This window comes from Girardinichthys multiradiatus, chromosome 18 (genome assembly GCF_021462225.1).
Source record: "Girardinichthys multiradiatus isolate DD_20200921_A chromosome 18, DD_fGirMul_XY1, whole genome shotgun sequence".
Classification (NCBI taxonomy): domain Eukaryota; kingdom Metazoa; phylum Chordata; class Actinopteri; order Cyprinodontiformes; family Goodeidae; genus Girardinichthys; species Girardinichthys multiradiatus.
The window spans coordinates 30,088,472-30,104,913 of record NC_061810.1 but is presented as its reverse complement, the minus strand read 5'-3'; the positions used below and the strand labels follow the sequence as shown (position 1 = coordinate 30,104,913).

General features: G+C 38.0%; 3 protein-coding genes across 3 annotated transcripts; 2 read left to right on the top strand and 1 right to left on the bottom strand.

Annotated features, from left to right (window-relative positions):
- The first annotated feature begins 308 nt into the window (after positions 1-308).
- Positions 309-911, top strand: LOC124884453 (thyroid hormone responsive). The gene has a single exon (XM_047392376.1). The coding sequence runs from the start codon at positions 381-383 to the stop codon at positions 783-785; it is 405 nt and encodes a 134-aa protein (XP_047248332.1). The 5' UTR covers positions 309-380; the 3' UTR covers positions 786-911.
- A 970-nt stretch (positions 912-1,881) lies between these two features.
- Positions 1,882-4,045, bottom strand: ndufc2 (NADH:ubiquinone oxidoreductase subunit C2). Its single transcript, XM_047392094.1, has 3 exons — positions 3,785-4,045; positions 2,411-2,554; positions 1,882-2,062 (listed from the first exon to the last, which is right to left on the bottom strand). The coding sequence occupies exons 1-3, from the start codon at positions 3,921-3,923 to the stop codon at positions 2,013-2,015; spliced, it is 333 nt and encodes a 110-aa protein (XP_047248050.1). The 5' UTR covers positions 3,924-4,045; the 3' UTR covers positions 1,882-2,012.
- Positions 4,046-9,546: 5,501 nt separating this feature from the next.
- rab30 (RAB30, member RAS oncogene family) lies at positions 9,547-15,632 on the top strand. Its single transcript, XM_047392393.1, has 5 exons — positions 9,547-9,702; positions 11,281-11,379; positions 11,465-11,548; positions 11,652-11,835; positions 12,687-15,632. Exons 2-5 carry the CDS (start codon positions 11,287-11,289, stop codon positions 12,935-12,937), a joined length of 612 nt encoding a protein of 203 aa, XP_047248349.1. The 5' UTR covers positions 9,547-9,702; positions 11,281-11,286; the 3' UTR covers positions 12,938-15,632.
- Positions 15,633-16,442: the final 810 nt, after the last annotated feature.

The window sequence follows — 16,442 nt, the reverse complement described above, 5'->3', positions numbered from 1 at the left end:
TAAACACTTACTGTCCAAAGTATTTTTGTTCGCAAGTTGAACAACTTTAGGTCAATGTAAACTCATTAGCCCATGTTCTAAGGTCATTGAAATATCATGCCTGTCATGGTTAATGATTTCACAGTGGCACATTTTGGCACTTGCAGATACAAAATGAGACAATCTCAAACTGTGTTGTGTAAAGCAAATAAAGATAAGGTTTGACTCCAAATAACACCCATATGTTGCCTGAATACATCGTATGATGTAATTGCATCATACGATGAGCACATTGACCAACCCACCTTAGCTCATCATTTAAAATGCAGGCTTGCACTGCATCCATCTACCTGCTGTCTACCACCACAGCTCGGGAACAGCCATCCACATCCACCTGAATCATGCAGTCGGCTGAAGTCAAATTCAACAGAAACAGCTTGCTTCTGACTCTGAAGCGATACAGCTCAGCTGTCAGCGAAATGGAGAAGACCATCCTCTTGCCAAGTCTGCTGCGAGATGTACCCTCAGGCTGTGAAGCAGCGGATGAGACCTGCAGAGATCTCTATGCCAACTACTTGATGCTGAAGGCCATTCGAAACACAGTGGAGAGCAGCCTGATACTCCTGGATGATCACAAGGGCAAGAACACCACATTCAACAAGACTCTTGAGCCTTCTGTGGATGCTGATCCTGAAGCATTGTTTCTCTTCCATCTAAGAGGACTGTTTTCTGTGATGAGCGACCTCATTAAGAAGACTAGGGGCCTCACTGAGAAATACTTGGACATAATTGGTTTGGCAAATTAATGTCAAAACATTTGTTTGTAGACATTAAACCATATCTATTGTTTGTAATGGCTGTAAGAGTTTCTTTCCTGGGCCTAAAGGTTTAAACTTCATAAATATGGAATAAATGTACTTGGCCAAACCTGACAACTTGTAGTTTTTCATTTGCTGGTGGTGAGTAGCTAATTTGTATTCATGATATTGATAAAAGGTATAAGTATTTATAATAACTGATACACCAATAAACCAGTGATCAGCAAATAGTGAAAAATCTGATTTTTTTTCCTGATCTTTAAATGCATCCAAGCTAGAAGTTTTCACTTTTTTCAGTTTGTAAATTCAACAACAAACAGCATTTTCTTTGGTGCACTTCAAGCTTATTAAAAATCAAGAGAAAAAATCAGGACATGTGTTTTAAAGCATAAATGGGGAAAATTTCTAATCCCTTCATTGAATTTAAAACCCTAATCTCTAACAAGAAAACTGCAGCACATCTTTGTCTTCTCATGGTTTCTTCCATTTAATTGTAGAATTTAAACAAGAGATGCACCAATCAGAGGATCTGCTCTGAAATCAATGTTCAGTTTTCTGGAAGGTCTAATTTAGTAACTCAATTTCTTTATTCTAAGGACTAGAGAAAAAAATATTAATTACAATATATTGTCCCAGTTTATGCATTGACACATATTTTCCTAACCTTTATCCAATTTTATTAAATTAGTAGATTTTCTCAGTTTGAAAGCACTTAATAGGTAAAAAAACAAAAGTCACATTTCTAAGTATTTCATCTGACAATGACCCACTAAGGACAGATAAGTTCAAATTTGCCAATTCCACATTTTGGCTGATTGCTTGTTACAGTTCCAATTAAAATACGTTTTAGTGTGTTATAAACCTTAGTAAGAAAACTGAAATGGGACAAAATCGAAATCGGCAGATCAAACTTCTTTCAAAATTATAAAAGTGGTCTTAGCCAGTAAAAGCCCAACTGGTACAGCCGAAAGAATAATAGTAGTAAAGAACCAGGATTAACTTAAGAATCTTATGGTTTGTAAATAAATACAAAAAAAAAAAAAAACCTTATTGGGTCACACACTACATTAAGAAAATTATAAAGTTGGTTAATTATTTATTTTATTTACATCATCATAGTTCACACAATACAGGACAGATTTCACAAAAAGGCTGCCTAACAAAAGAGTCTGTCCTCTCGCTTTCCTTCCGTTTATTCCCATGATAACCAGAGACTTAGCGCACAGGATGGAACGGCTCGACAATCTCTGCAAAGGTCTTTTTTTCTGGTGAGATTAAACAAATGGAGAAAGAACTTTAGTACACAAATATAAGCACTCAGGGTTTAAAGTACAGCTTCAATCAGAATTATAATTCTAAAATAGAATGTCTAATGATGTTTAATGTTTATGCATTTGGCAGACTTTATCTAAAGCGACTTACAAATGAGGATAAAGTAATAATAAAAAATAATTAATGAAAACTGTCTAGGCAAAAATTACAACATCTGTACAACCAAATACACATCCACACCACACCGCCTAACATGTTATAGACATGTCTGCTGCATTTTAAAACATAATTTCTGAATATGTGTATGAAGAAAGGAGAGAAACTCTGAAAACATGACAAACCTTTAGGTTCAAATCTCTCTGGGTGGAGTTTAATATACTCATTCATGTCTCTGTCCAGCCTAGCGTAGGTGTAGTTTTCATATTTTGTAATATGATAACCGATGAACCAGCCAATAGTTGCCAGAAGAACTTGCCGATGAACACCTAAAAAAAAAAAAAAAAAAAAAAAACTAGAACAAATATACTATAATTACCTTCAGTGTTTCATGTTGCCGTATGCATGGGGAGGCTCCGTACCAGCTTTGACCATCTAAGATTCAACGTGGTTTTCTATGATCCACTTCTAGTGTACCATTAGGAACTCTGGTTATATTTCCAATAATTGGTGTCTAACAGCAGCAGATTAGAGTTTGATTGGTTTGATCAGTGATCATGATCTGGAATATTTAACAAGTCGGAAGATCAGAGCTAAACTACACAGGTTTGAAAAAATAAACTAATTGGACAATTGGTTATTTATCATTATAAATCCATAAAACCCTCAGCTCTAAAAATAATATGATAAGCAATAAGTACATGGGCACAAAATATTGTTTTTACCGGTACAAACGTACGGAGCCCGGGAGGGGACATGGGGGAATTTTTTTCTTTTGCGTACCCACGCAATACTTTTGCATTCCCACGCTATACTTTTTGCCTTCTCACGCAACAGTCTTTGCGTTCTCACGCAATATTTTGTGGGAGACCAGTTTTTGAGATTTTAGTTTTATTTTTAAATCGGCCTTAAATAAAAGGATCTTCAATCAGACTTAAAGACATTTATTATCCACAATGCTGTCAAACTGCTGAACTCTGGACAATAATACTGCACGAAACCACATCTGTGACATTTTGTTTGCTTATTACTGTTGCACGATGTGTACTTTTTTTGCACGCCACTTTTGTTTTTATAGTGATTTGAACGGTTCTTCTTATCCATTTAATCGCATTGTTGACTGCGTGTTAACCTGCATATGACAAATAAACCATATCAATGCCATATCAGTGCTGTTTGTTTTGTGAGCAGTTTCTCAAATGTGCTGCTATTCCAAAATGCACAGCTTTCTCAAGGTGATTAACAACTTTTGCGAGCGAACGCAAAAGTATTGCGTGGGGACGCAAAAGAAAAAACAAATCCCCTATGTTCCCTCGCGGGCTCCGTACAAATGGCATCATGCAGAAACGAAATGGGGATAGGAATTGGCGAATGGTCAACCTGGCCTGGGGACATAGAAATCAAAACACCTTTTAAACGATAAACTTACACAAATAAAACGACGCTAGACAATAGCAATCTAAAACAAAAATGAACAACAACGTTGAAGTTAAACGTCCAGCACACAACACAATGCGTTGACTTTCTTTGCAGGCAAAGACAGCAACAATAATGCTAACCTGATTTCAGAGGCGGCCTATGGTTGATGGCATTTTGGAGCATCGCGGAGACCCAGCCCATACCGGACAGCCATACCGAGTTCCTGTTCACGATTCCCGGTGGAGCGAGAGACTTCCCCTCGTCTGGAACAAACCCCATGACGACACTTAATCTACTATGCGAAGGTGTTTCGGTGATCTATTGCCTATGCAGTCCTTAGGTTTAGCTGTCACCTCCCCGTAGAAAACCAAGGACAGGTCGTACAAGCGAATAAACCATCCGGGTACAACAAATGTGGACTGTTTAGGTTCCACCTACGACGTACTCTACAAAATAAACGCGTGAGTTGCCATATTGTGAGTGGCTCTTTTGTTTCTGTTCTGTTAAGGAACACGCGAATATATATATACACACACAGTAAAGACCAAAAGTTTGGACACACCTTTTCATTCAAAGAGTTTTCTTTATTTTCATGGCTATGAATATTGTAGCTTCACACTGAAGGCATCAAAACTATGAATTAACACATGTGGAATTATATACTGAACAAAAAAGTGTGAAACAACTGAAAATATGTCTTATATTCTAGGTTCTTCAAAGTAGTCACCTTTTGCTTAGATTACTGCTACGCACACTCTTGGCATTCTGTTGATGAGCTTCAAGAGGTAGTCACCTGAAATCGTTTTCCAACAGTCTTGAAGGAGTTCCCAGAGATGCTTAGCACTTGTTGGCCCTTTTGCCTTTATTCTGCAGTCCAGCTCACCCCAAACCATCTTGATTGGGTTCAGGTCCGATGACTGTGGAGGCCAGGTCATCTGGCACAGCACCAGAGACAGTGGACAGTCACAGTCCTTCTTGCTCAAATAGCCCTTACACAGCCTGGAGGTGTGTTTGGGGTCATTGTCCTGTTGAAAAATAAATGATGGTCCAACTAAACACAAACCGGATGGAATAGCATGCTGCTGCAAGATGCTGTGGTAGCCATGCTGGTTCAGTATGCCTTCAATTTTCAATTTAATTCAATTCAATTCAGTTTTATTTATATAGCGCCAATTCACAACACATGTTGTCTCAAGGCACTTCACAACAGTCAGGTACATACATTCCAATTAATCCTAACAATTGAACAGTGCAGTCGGAGTTAGCTTTTTATTCAAATTGGATAAAAAGTTTTTCTATGTAAGGAAACCCAGCAGATTGCATCCAGTCAGTGACTTGCAGCATTCCCTCCTCCCGGATGAGCATGTAGAGACAGTGGACAGTCACTGGCGTTGACTTTGCAGAAATCCCTCATACTGAGCATGCATGTAGCGACAGTGGAGAGGAAAAACTCCCTTTTAACAGGAAGAAACCTCCAGCAGAACCAGGCTCAGTGTGAGCGGCCATCTGCCACGACCTACTGGGGGTTTGAGAGAACAGAGCAGAGACACAAAAAGAACAAAGAAGCACTGATCCAGGAGTACTTTCTATGGGAAGGAAAAGTAAATGTTAATGGATGTAGCTCCTTTAGTCGTTTCACCTAGAAAGAAAGAACAGATAAACTCTGAGCCAGTTTTCAAGGTTAGAGTTTGAAAGAGAGCACATATAATTAGTTACAGTAAAAGCTCAGTCAATTTCCATGTCTAGGAGAGAGAAAGGGTTAGACACTAAAAGACAGGGCTATGTGGATCATCGGTAGAGGGTGAGCATTAAGTTGTTGCCAGCAGAAGCTCGGACGATTCCCCTCTCCAGAAAGGTGTCACAGGCAGACACAGAGCCAGGCCAGGTGTAGCTTCTAGGAAGAGAAAAGAGAGAACAAGGTTAAAAGCTGAAATAACAGCAAATAATGCAAAATTGGAGAGTAGTGTGAGAATGTAGCGAAGAGGGTGAAAGTAGTCGTTATGTCCTCCAGCAGCCTAAGCCTATAGCATCATAACTACACAGATAGTTTCAGTTCAGATTATTTAGTCAAACGGCGCTTATTTACAACAATGTTGTCTCAAGGCACCTCACAAAGGGTCCCACTGATGGTCATTGTTATACTAAAAACCACAATGATTGGGATACCTCCCTCTGTCAGACTGATTATAATCATTGGAAAAGAGAAGTGATGTAGCAGAAATGGAGCACAGGTAGCACAGGTAGCAGAAATGGAGGGTGTGTTTGAACCTCAACCATAACTGAGCCGGTTTAGGCTAAACCTGACTCCCCCTTACTCCAACCAACAGGGAGGGAAGAAGACGGAGGTAAAAAATAAGAAAGATAGCTCAGGATAACCTAAGCCACTCTAACTATAAGCTTTATCAAAAAGGAAAGTTTTAAGCCTAGCCTTAAAAGTAGACAGGGTGTCTGCCTCACGGATTAAAACTGGAAGCTGGTTCCACAGGAGAGGAGCTGATAACTAAAGGATCTGCCTCCCATTCTACTTCTAGAGACTCTAGGAACCTCCAGTAAACCTGCAGTCAGAGAACGAAGTGCTCTGTTAGGAACATATGGAACAATCAGATCTCTGATGTATGATGGAGCTAGATCATTAAGGGCTTTATATGTGAGGAGGAGAATTTTTAATTCTATTCTGGACTTAACAGGGAGCCAATGAAGGGAAGCTAAAATAGGAGAAATACGATCTCTCTTTTTAATTTTCATCAGAACTCTTGCTGCAGCATTTTGAATCAGCTGAAGGCTTTTAACTGCATTTTGTGGACATCCTGATAGTAACGAATTACAATAGTCCAGCCTTGAAGTAACAAATGCATGGACTAGTTTTTCAGCGTCACTCCTAGATAGGATATTTCTAATTTTGGCAATGTTCTGGAGATGAAAGAAGGAAATCCTAGAAACCTGTTTAATATGGGATTTAAATGACATGTCCTGGTCAAAAATAGCACCAAGGTTTTTTATTTTATTACCGGAGGTCAATTTAATGCCATCCAGGTTAAGTGATTGACTAAGCAGTTTCTTTTTTAAAGACTCCGGTCCGAAGACAACAACTTCTGTCTTGTCTGAATTTAGAAGCAAAAAATTTAACGTCATCCAAGTTTTTATATCTTCAAGACATGCTTGTAGTCTATCTAACTGGTTGGGCTCAACAGGATTTATGGATAAGTAAAGCTGAGTATCATCAGCGTAACAGTGAAAATGTATCCTATGCTGCCTGATCATTTGACCTATTGGAAGCATATATATAGTAAAGAGAATTGGCCCAAGTACTGAACTCTGTGGTACTCAACAATTAACCCTGGAGTTTAAAGATGATTTATCATTTACATGAACAAACTGGAATCTGTCAGACAGATAAGTTTTAAACCAGCCTAGCGCTGTTCCCCTGATCCCTAAAGCATATTCCAGCCTTTCTAAGAGAATATTGTGATCGACTGTATCAAATGCAGCACTGAGATCTAACAGAACCAGAACAGACACAAGTCCATTATCTGAGGCCATAAGAATATCATTAGTGACTTTCATCAGAGCTGTTTCAGTGCTATGATGAGCTCTGAAACCTGACTGAAACTCTTCAAACAGGTCATTGCTGTATAAATGCTCACACATTTGATTAGCAACAATTTACTCAAGAATTTTAGATAAGAATGGAAAATTGGATATAGGTCTGTCATTTTTCAAGTCATCTCGATCAAGCAAAGGTTTCTTAAGTAAAGGTTTAATTACAGCTAACTTAAAAGCCTGTGGTACATATTCATTTACTAAGGATAGATTAATCATATCTAAAATGGGGCTGGTAATCAGAGGGAACACTTCCTTAAATAATTTGGTTGGGATTGGGTCTAACATACAAGTTGAAGGTTTAGATGAAGCTAATATTTCTGATAACTCAGGAAGCTTCACAGGATCAAAACAGTCCAAACACAAATCAGGTTCTGCAGTTATTTCCAATGAAAATAAGTGCAGATCCTGGGGATTTTGAATAAATCCCCAACAGTGTCACCAGCAAAGCACCATCACACCTCCTCCTCCATGCTTCACGGTGGGAACCAGGCATGTAGAGTCCATCGGTTCACCTCTTCTGCACAGCACAAAGATACGGTGGTTGGAACCAAAGATCTCAAACTTGGACTCATCAGACCAAAGCACAGATTTCCACTGGTCTAATGTCCATTCTTTGTGTTCTTTACCCCAAACAAGTCTCTTCTGCTTGTTGCCTGTCCTCAGCAGTGGTTTCCTAGCAGCTATTTTACCATGAAGGCCTGATTCACACAGTCTCCTCTTAACAGTTGTTCTAGAGATGTGTCTGCTGCTAGAACTCTGTGTGGCATTACCCTGTTCTCTAATCTGAGCTGCTGTTAACCTGTGATTTCTGAGGCTGGTGACTTGGATGAACTTATCGTCCGGAGCAGAGGTGACTCTTAGTCTTCCTTTCCTGGGGCGGTCCTCATGTGAGCCAGTTTCTTTGTAGCGCTTGATGGTTTTTGCGACTGCACTTGGGGACACTTTCAAAGTTTTCCCAATTGTTCAGTCTGACTGACCTTCATTTCTTAAAGTAATGAAGGCCACTCGTTTTTCTTCACTAAGCTGCTTTTTTCTTGCCATAATACAAATTCTAACAGTCTATTCAGTAGGACTAACAGCTGTGTACTATATCCACCTCCTGCACAACACAACTGATGGTTCCAACCCCATTAATAAGACTTGAAATCCCACTCTTTAAATCTGACAGGGCACACCTGTGAAGTGAAAACCATTTCAGGTGACTACCTCTTGAAGCTCATCAACAGAATGCCAAGAGTATGCGGAGCAGTAATCAAAGCAAAAAGTGGCTACTTTGAAGAACCTAGAATATAAGACATATTTTCAGTTGTTTCACACTTTTTTGTTCAGTATATAATTCCACATGTGTTAATTCATAGTTTTGATGCCTTTAGTGTGAAGCTACAATATTCATAGTCATGAAAATAAAGAAAACTCTGAATGAGAAAGTGTGTCCAAGCTTTTGGTCTGTACTGTATATATATATATATATATATACACAGTATATATATATATATATATATATATATATATATACACAGTAATACACAATAATTATTAGTAAATGGATTTACTGATAATATTTTGTGCATTATTAGTAATATTTATTGTTATTAAAACAATCAACATCTTAAAAACAATATTTAAAGGTTACACACTCTCCCCTTAAATAATATAGTTTTTAGAAAAAAAACCCAGCTTGACTAAATTTTATGTATAACTACTAAAGGAAAAGTTTCTACATTTGTTGACTTATTTTGGTACTTTTTCCAAGATAAATTAAGATAAGCGCATTTTATGCACATTGAGTTCAATGTGCTATACCCCTATTTTGATTTGCAGAAACTGTTAATTGATTTGTCTCGGTGATCACCATTATTAGTATTAAAATGTACATAAATGTTTGACTATATAAAAAATATTTATAAAACTTTGTTCATCGTAAAATTTAGGGCTTCTTTTATCCCCGTTTCCAAGCATAGTTGTGTTGGTTCAGGAGAACATGCCACTTACAATATGGCGGTAGCCTCACGTACCGTTTTTACGGGTCTCCTAGCAACAAAGACAAGAAGACTAACCCATTTTTTGTGAGCTAACAGCTAACCTTCACTTAAATAACGACAGTTGATAGTTACTGTATATGCCTTTTTGTGAAAAAGTAAAACCTAAACATTGTTATAAACTGAAAAGTTTCTAGTTTATAAAATACATTGGCGTTGAACTTGGCTGATTAGCAGTCCATGAGTGGATGTAAAGCTAATGACATCACTGAGTGCATTCCCCTCTCCTCCTCCTCCTCCTCCTCCTCCCTTCTTGATCAGACAGGCTGCTGCTGTTGCTACTGAACTGCCTTGGACACACAGCTCTCAGACGGGGGAATTATGCCCTGCCCAGCAGCGGCTGCTTTGCCTATTTGAAGAGCCGAACCTATGCATACCAAGTAGTTTTAAGTCCGGGGATATCCCCGTGTTTATTGGTAAGTGCATATAGTTTTTGCCTTGATGCGCTGGTCCGACTGTGATTTTTCTTCTCCTGCGTCTGCAGATATCTGCCAAAATGGCTAGAATCGCACAGTAGCTTTTGCTAGTAGCTACTGTTGTTAGCTTCGCTCTATTAGGTATCAAGTCAGCTTGAAGATGAATAATTTTTGTCAAGGATTATAAACCTTAAATCAGATTAAACATGAGCTGCAGGCCACCGGGTTTGGATTTAACAATGGTCCAGGATAAATACGCTTCACGGCACAGGAAAAAGGTTCATTCTACGTGCAGGTTTAGGCTGTTAATTAATGTAAAAAAAAAAAAAAAACTACAGTGGAACACATAGAGGTTCGTGTGAGCAAGCAACAGTTTGTCTGCCTAAATGCATTTTTTTGATGGATCTGGTTTGGGTGCACGACTCGACATGCTTCAAGCAGAATTAATGTAACGTTGTTTACCTAACAATGCAATTAATGTTAATACTATATGTATATATGGGTCAAACCCAAAAGTATTCATACCTCAAACATATTTATATTTAAAATAATTTTCATTCAAAGAAAAAGTGTTGGCCAATAAATCTTAATTTTTTGCTAATAACAGCAAATAACCTTATAAAGGCCAACCAGCTTTTTTCCACGTGTTCACTGGTACTTGGTACTGGGGATGTGCTTCAAGTCTTTGAGGTTGGACGGCCACACCTTTTTACTAGAGGTGCACCGATTGCAGTTTTCTGGCCAATCACTGATCTTTAAAAAGCCTGACATGCCGATTCCGATTTTGTCTGATACCGTTTTTAAATTTTTTTTAAAGCTGATACTGTCAGGTGTTATAAGGTCACAAAACACCTTAAAAATTGGTATCATATTTTATTCAAAAACATTGAACATTGCCCATGAAACAATCCAAACGTGTTTTAAATGCACATGAGGCAGTGCTCTAATATATAAATGAATCGTTTAAAGCTTTGCAGTTCCTTTAGTCTTTCATTTTTCAAATTTTAAAAAGAAACTAAACTTTCCCCAAAGGTTAGACAGGTGGATAACATCGGTTTCACATGTAAGTATCGGCCTATCACCGATCTCCCAAAATTAAGGAAATCGGAGCCAATCGATTGGCCGGCTGATCAATCGATGCGCCCCTACTCTATACTTTAACTGCCTCCACAGACTATCAGATTCAAGGGGAGAATCAGGGTTGGACTCTCAGAACGGCCCATCGCTGACATTGCTTCTTTCCTTCAGATAAACACCCCACAATCCTGCGCTGCATCATTCTCTCTGTCACATGACCCAACAAATCTCACATGGTTTACCCCCTGGTTCTACAAATATAACCAGTCCCAATACAATTACGTGCCACACCTTTTTAGATTTGTATGTGTGAAGAATGTGGAAAACCAAGTATCCATTATACATGGATTTGGTTATTCTGTCCCAATGAAACACAATGAAATTTGTGGTTGTAATGTGACAAACTGCGGAAAGGTTCAAGGACTATGAATATATACGGAAGGCACTTTATTCACAACAAATGTGTAGCTTTGTCACCTGAATTGTATAATTTCTCTACAGGTTATTATGAGCATGGAAGATTATGACTACCTGTTCAAGATAGTTCTCATAGGAAATGCTGGAGTTGGAAAGACATGTCTCGTCCGGCGCTTTACTCAGGTATGTGTTTTGCTACTATGGTGTAGATCTTATCAGAAACAAGAATGTGCGTTTTTTTCATACTGAGTATCTGCTCAATTTATAGGGGCTTTTCCCACCTGGACAAGGGGCTACTATTGGAGTGGATTTTATGATTAAAACAGTGGAAATCAATGGGGAGAAGGTCAAGGTACACAGACTACAGAGAGGTTTACAAAGTGACAAAGAATCCTCTACTAATGACTTTTTTTAATTGGCAGATAATTACCTGTGTCATTTGCTTCCTTTTCCAGTTGCAGATATGGGATACAGCTGGACAGGAGAGATTTCGCTCCATTACTCAGAGTTACTACCGTAGTGCCAATGCCCTCATTCTTACATATGACATTACCTGTGAGGACTCCTTTAGGTGCCTTCCAGAGTGGCTGAAGGAGATTGAGCAGTATGCCAACAACCAAGTGGTGACTATATTAGTCGGTAAGAAAACCCTAATTTCTCCTTTTTAAATAAGATAGCCTTTTATTGTCTGCAATGCACCAAATGTTTTTAATACGTCCAGATCAAATTACCTCTTTTCTGATTCATAATGCGCATTTTGTATCAAGGTGTTGTCATTTCATCCCTCCCTTCTTCCATTTCCTACCTGTAAGCAAACCATTTCATACACATGCGCTTAAGAAATACTTTTATACATTTCTTTTTGTTTCCATTAATCCCCAAAAGAGAAACAGACAAAAAGTCTGCTTATATATCATGTATAATTTACTTTTATTGTGCATTATTTTCTGAAGTACATATTACAACCCATATCATTTTAGTTTGGTTCTGGGTCTTTATTTTGGGTCAGTTGAGTCTTGTCAAATATGGCAGATTAGGAACTGTGACTAAAGCAACCTCTGACTAAATGTCCTTTCACTTGACCATGAGTAGGTACAGAAAATTATTTGAAGTCCCTGGTTGCCAAAGATGATACAACACATCCCCCCGGCTGTAACGAATTGATGCAGTAGTAAATGGCTCATGGAGCATGAAACAACCAAAACACCAATGTTACCAGTTTTGAACAGATTTGTCAAAAACAAATCCATAGTCTGGTCTGGTGATTTCTAAGAAATCTCAAAACTTCTAAGAAAATTTAAACGATTTTTCTTGAATAAAGCACTCCCACTCAGAGTCTTAGTTGAACTTCATCCCCCACATGCAGGCACACACATACACCTCCATGCCCATCTGTTTTATTACACACTGCTCTGTCCGAGTGTTGCTCAGAATTATATTTTCTCATGTACGTGATGTTTGGCTAATTTGTTCTACCCGTTCTCTTTTAGGTAATAAAATAGATCTGGCAGACAAGAGAGAGGTTCTCAGGCAGAGGGCTGAAGACTTCGCTCAGGCTCAGAGCATGCTGTATCTGGAGACGTCGGCCAAAGAGTCCGACAACGTCGAGAAACTCTTCCTCGACCTGGCGTGTGAACTCATCCGAGAAGCCAAGCAGAACAAGCTCGACAATAATGACACTGCCCCAATGCCCGGCGAGGGTAAAACCATCAGTTATTTGAACTGCTGCAGCCTCAATTAAAGGGAGCTCAGCTGCCTGGCTCGGAAACTCTGTAGCCATTTCCTGTAGAGTGTAGATGGCCGAGCCCCAATGCCTCCGTCCTACTAAGATGGCATCAGGCCAACGCTTAGTTTGGTCATGTTTTTTCCCATGCCTTTTATAAGCAGTACAAAGGAGCTAGTTGATTTTAGTTTTTAAAGTGCTACCATCATTGACACCTGTTTCCTCACTGGATCAGGATGTACAGGTGCACGTCAATAAATTAGAATATAATGAAAAAGTGAGATTTTGATCTGAAACATTATATAAATTCATTGCACACAGAGTAATGTATTTCAATAGTTTTTATTTCTGATTCTATATTTCTTGGGTCTTTCATCTTCCTCTTGACAATACTTCATGAATTCTCAATAGGGTTTTGGACACGCCTGTTTCCCAATCAATAGTGATACCATGATTGTTAAAACAGGTATTGGTACTTTTGGAAGTGTGTGCAGGTGTCCAGTCCTGCTGGAAAATGAAATCAGCATCTCCATAAAGTTGGTCAGCAGAGGAAGGTGTGAAATGCTCTAAAATTCCCTGGTAGAAGGCTGCGTTGACTATAAGTCATTGACTGTGGAAACTTGACACCAGACCTCAAGCAACTTGGATTCTGTGCTTCTCCACTCTTCCTTCACACTCTGGGATTCTAAATTCCAAATGACATGCAAAATTAAATTTCATCTGAAAAGGCGACAGTCCTGATGTGCTTTTCTCCTTAGCCCAGTTGGCAGCCTACAACTTCTGAATCTACCCCAAACTCTTGAGTGGGTTTTCCTTTACAATCCTCTAAAGGCTGAACGTGTCTTTGTTGCTTGTGCAATTACTATTCCTTCCACCAACTTTTCAATAATATGCTTTTAAACAGCACTGTGAACAGCCAGCTTCTCCAGCAATGCCTTTTGGTACCTTTCCCCCCTTTTGGAAGGTGGCCGTGTATGTTTGCTTGATATCTGTCAAGTCAGTGGTCTTTCCCAGGAGTAACACGGAGATGCCATAACATTACATGTCTAAATTAAAAATAAATTTTTTTCATAAGTAGTATTTTAAGGTTTTTTGATTACCCATTGGCTGTTGGCGATAATCAAAATTGACAGAATTCAAGGCTTGAAATGTATTACTCTGTGTGTAATGAATCTCTGTAATTTATGAGTTTTATTTTTTAACTTGATTACTGCTACAAGTATTTTTTATCATTTCCTAATTTCTTGAGATGCATTTATGTTTGACTGATAATTCCTGTAATCTGAGTAGGGCTTCATTTTATCCTTACAATGTTGAAAGGACAAGACGTCCCAGTTTGGCCTTTAGGATCCATTTTTCATCCATCATCAGTTTTCACCAGCAGTATTATGAGAGAAAAATCTCTGCCAGGCATATTGTTATGAATCGGCTGACAAGTTTTGTGATCATTGGAGGTTATTAGTTATCAGTAACATGTTTACATACACTACATTTCGGAGATTAGTAAGGTTGATCTAGTTGCAAAAAAAAACTTTGCACCTTTATTTTCCCTCACACTTTGCTCTGAGAATCACATCACATGATAGCTTTGTCATTTCTTAATCGGTTTTTGCATCTGTCATTACATACGGTGAAGCATTTCTTTCCCATTTGGACTTTTTACTTGCTGCTAGAACACATTTTTATGTCATAAAAACCGAAACGCATATAAAACCTACAGTATTGTGCGTTGCTATTAATATTTGTTTAGTATATTGGCAGTTGTAGTGATTGCTGATTTAGTTTGAAGCAGTTGGAAAGCCTTCTGTCAGTGGAACTTAGATTTTTCTTTATTGGCTGTTTTCGCTAACATACACATGAATATTCCTGCATTTGTGGGTGCTGGTCATGAAATATTTTAAAGGGGTATGTCCATGTAGTTTTATATAACTTGTTGTATTTCATATTATGCTTTCTGTGAATTTCTTTCGTTTTTCAGCATGGTAGTCTCTAAAATGATGTTTTATTCATTTGACGTAACTGCAGGCTGCTGTATTGCACAATGCCATATACTGCACACTTAGTTTTTAATTTTTTTTGATTTAACAGTAACATTTAGTGTTTTCGTGTACAGATTTATTACTGTAGTACATCTTGGCACTTTTATGGTTTTGTACTTTTTTTTTTTTCTTCATTTGCTAGAAGTGCCAGAATTATGTAATTCCTTGTACTTTGGGTTTAAGAGGAGAGACTTGTGGTTAATACTTAACATCTTCCCATCAAATTTAATGGGATTTGCAACTAAACAGCTATTTCAATTCTTGTGCTTTTTTCTCTTATGTATAAAAATAATCCCTAAACTAGTGTGTATAACAATAAACAGCTACACTAATTATTGCATGTTTGCCCTGTGTTATTTAGCTATTAATGAGGCCAGATTTTTGTATAGTTTCCTGTACTTTCACTAAAAAAACAAGACATAATTATGAAAATGCTAAAGTTGGAGATAGTAAAATCTAGAGCACAGGCAGGACAAACAAAATTTAATCAAACAAGCAATCTATTTATTCATCAATCCATCAAATGTTCATTCAGTCTGTTCATCCATTCATTTGTCCAGACATTTGTATGTTCATCCAGCTATTCAGATCCACCCGTATTTCTGTCTTTCCATCAATCTGTTCATTTTTTATTCATCCATGTGTCTAGCCATTCATTAAACTGTTTCGTCATACATCTATCTATGTTTGTCTTCATTCTTTACTTAGGACCCGCATGTCTGTTTTACATATCTGCAGAAAGTTTTAGGTCTCTACATACTGTGCAGAAACGGATAAATTAGTTCTCTCTTCTGGAATGTAGCCCTGGTTTGGTAGTTCTTGCAGCTTCATTTCATCACCTGGGCAGAAGTTTTTTCTTGTGTGGTGTGATGGCAACTATTGTGTAATTAGTCAGAGATTTTAGGTAAGTAAAATAATTTACAATTGTTTTATAAATCCTGTAGTGGGAAAGATCCACGATGACCTTCCAGGAAGTCTGCACTTAAATATATATTTTTGTTTTTGCACAGTATGTACAGGTCTTTAGAGTAAACGTGTGAGCTTTTGTGCTTAATAAAACTGGCCAGAAATGGTCTGAGAATGTAATTTGGGATAGTATGGAACTTGGACATGAAAAATGTAAAGAGCCCTGTTATTCAGTATCACAGTTTCCAGGTATTTGCCCTACTGGAGTCACCTTTTGAATGTGTTGCATCTTGCTTACATAAACCTCACACTCCCATCAACCATTGCGTGCCTGAAGTGTGGGGTAAGATAACTCAAAAAAATATATGTGTAGGTGTCTACATTTGTAAATGTAAGTAAACATGAATACATTTAAGATTTGTATTTGTGCCTTGTCAATTTATACATACATACATACATGTGACATCAGACGTTTCATCTGTAAGAATACAAGTTTAGAAGTTAAGTTACAAAGTTACAACTTTGCTAGTACAAATGCAAGTACAAGAACAATGCAAGTACAAATCACACATTTTCAA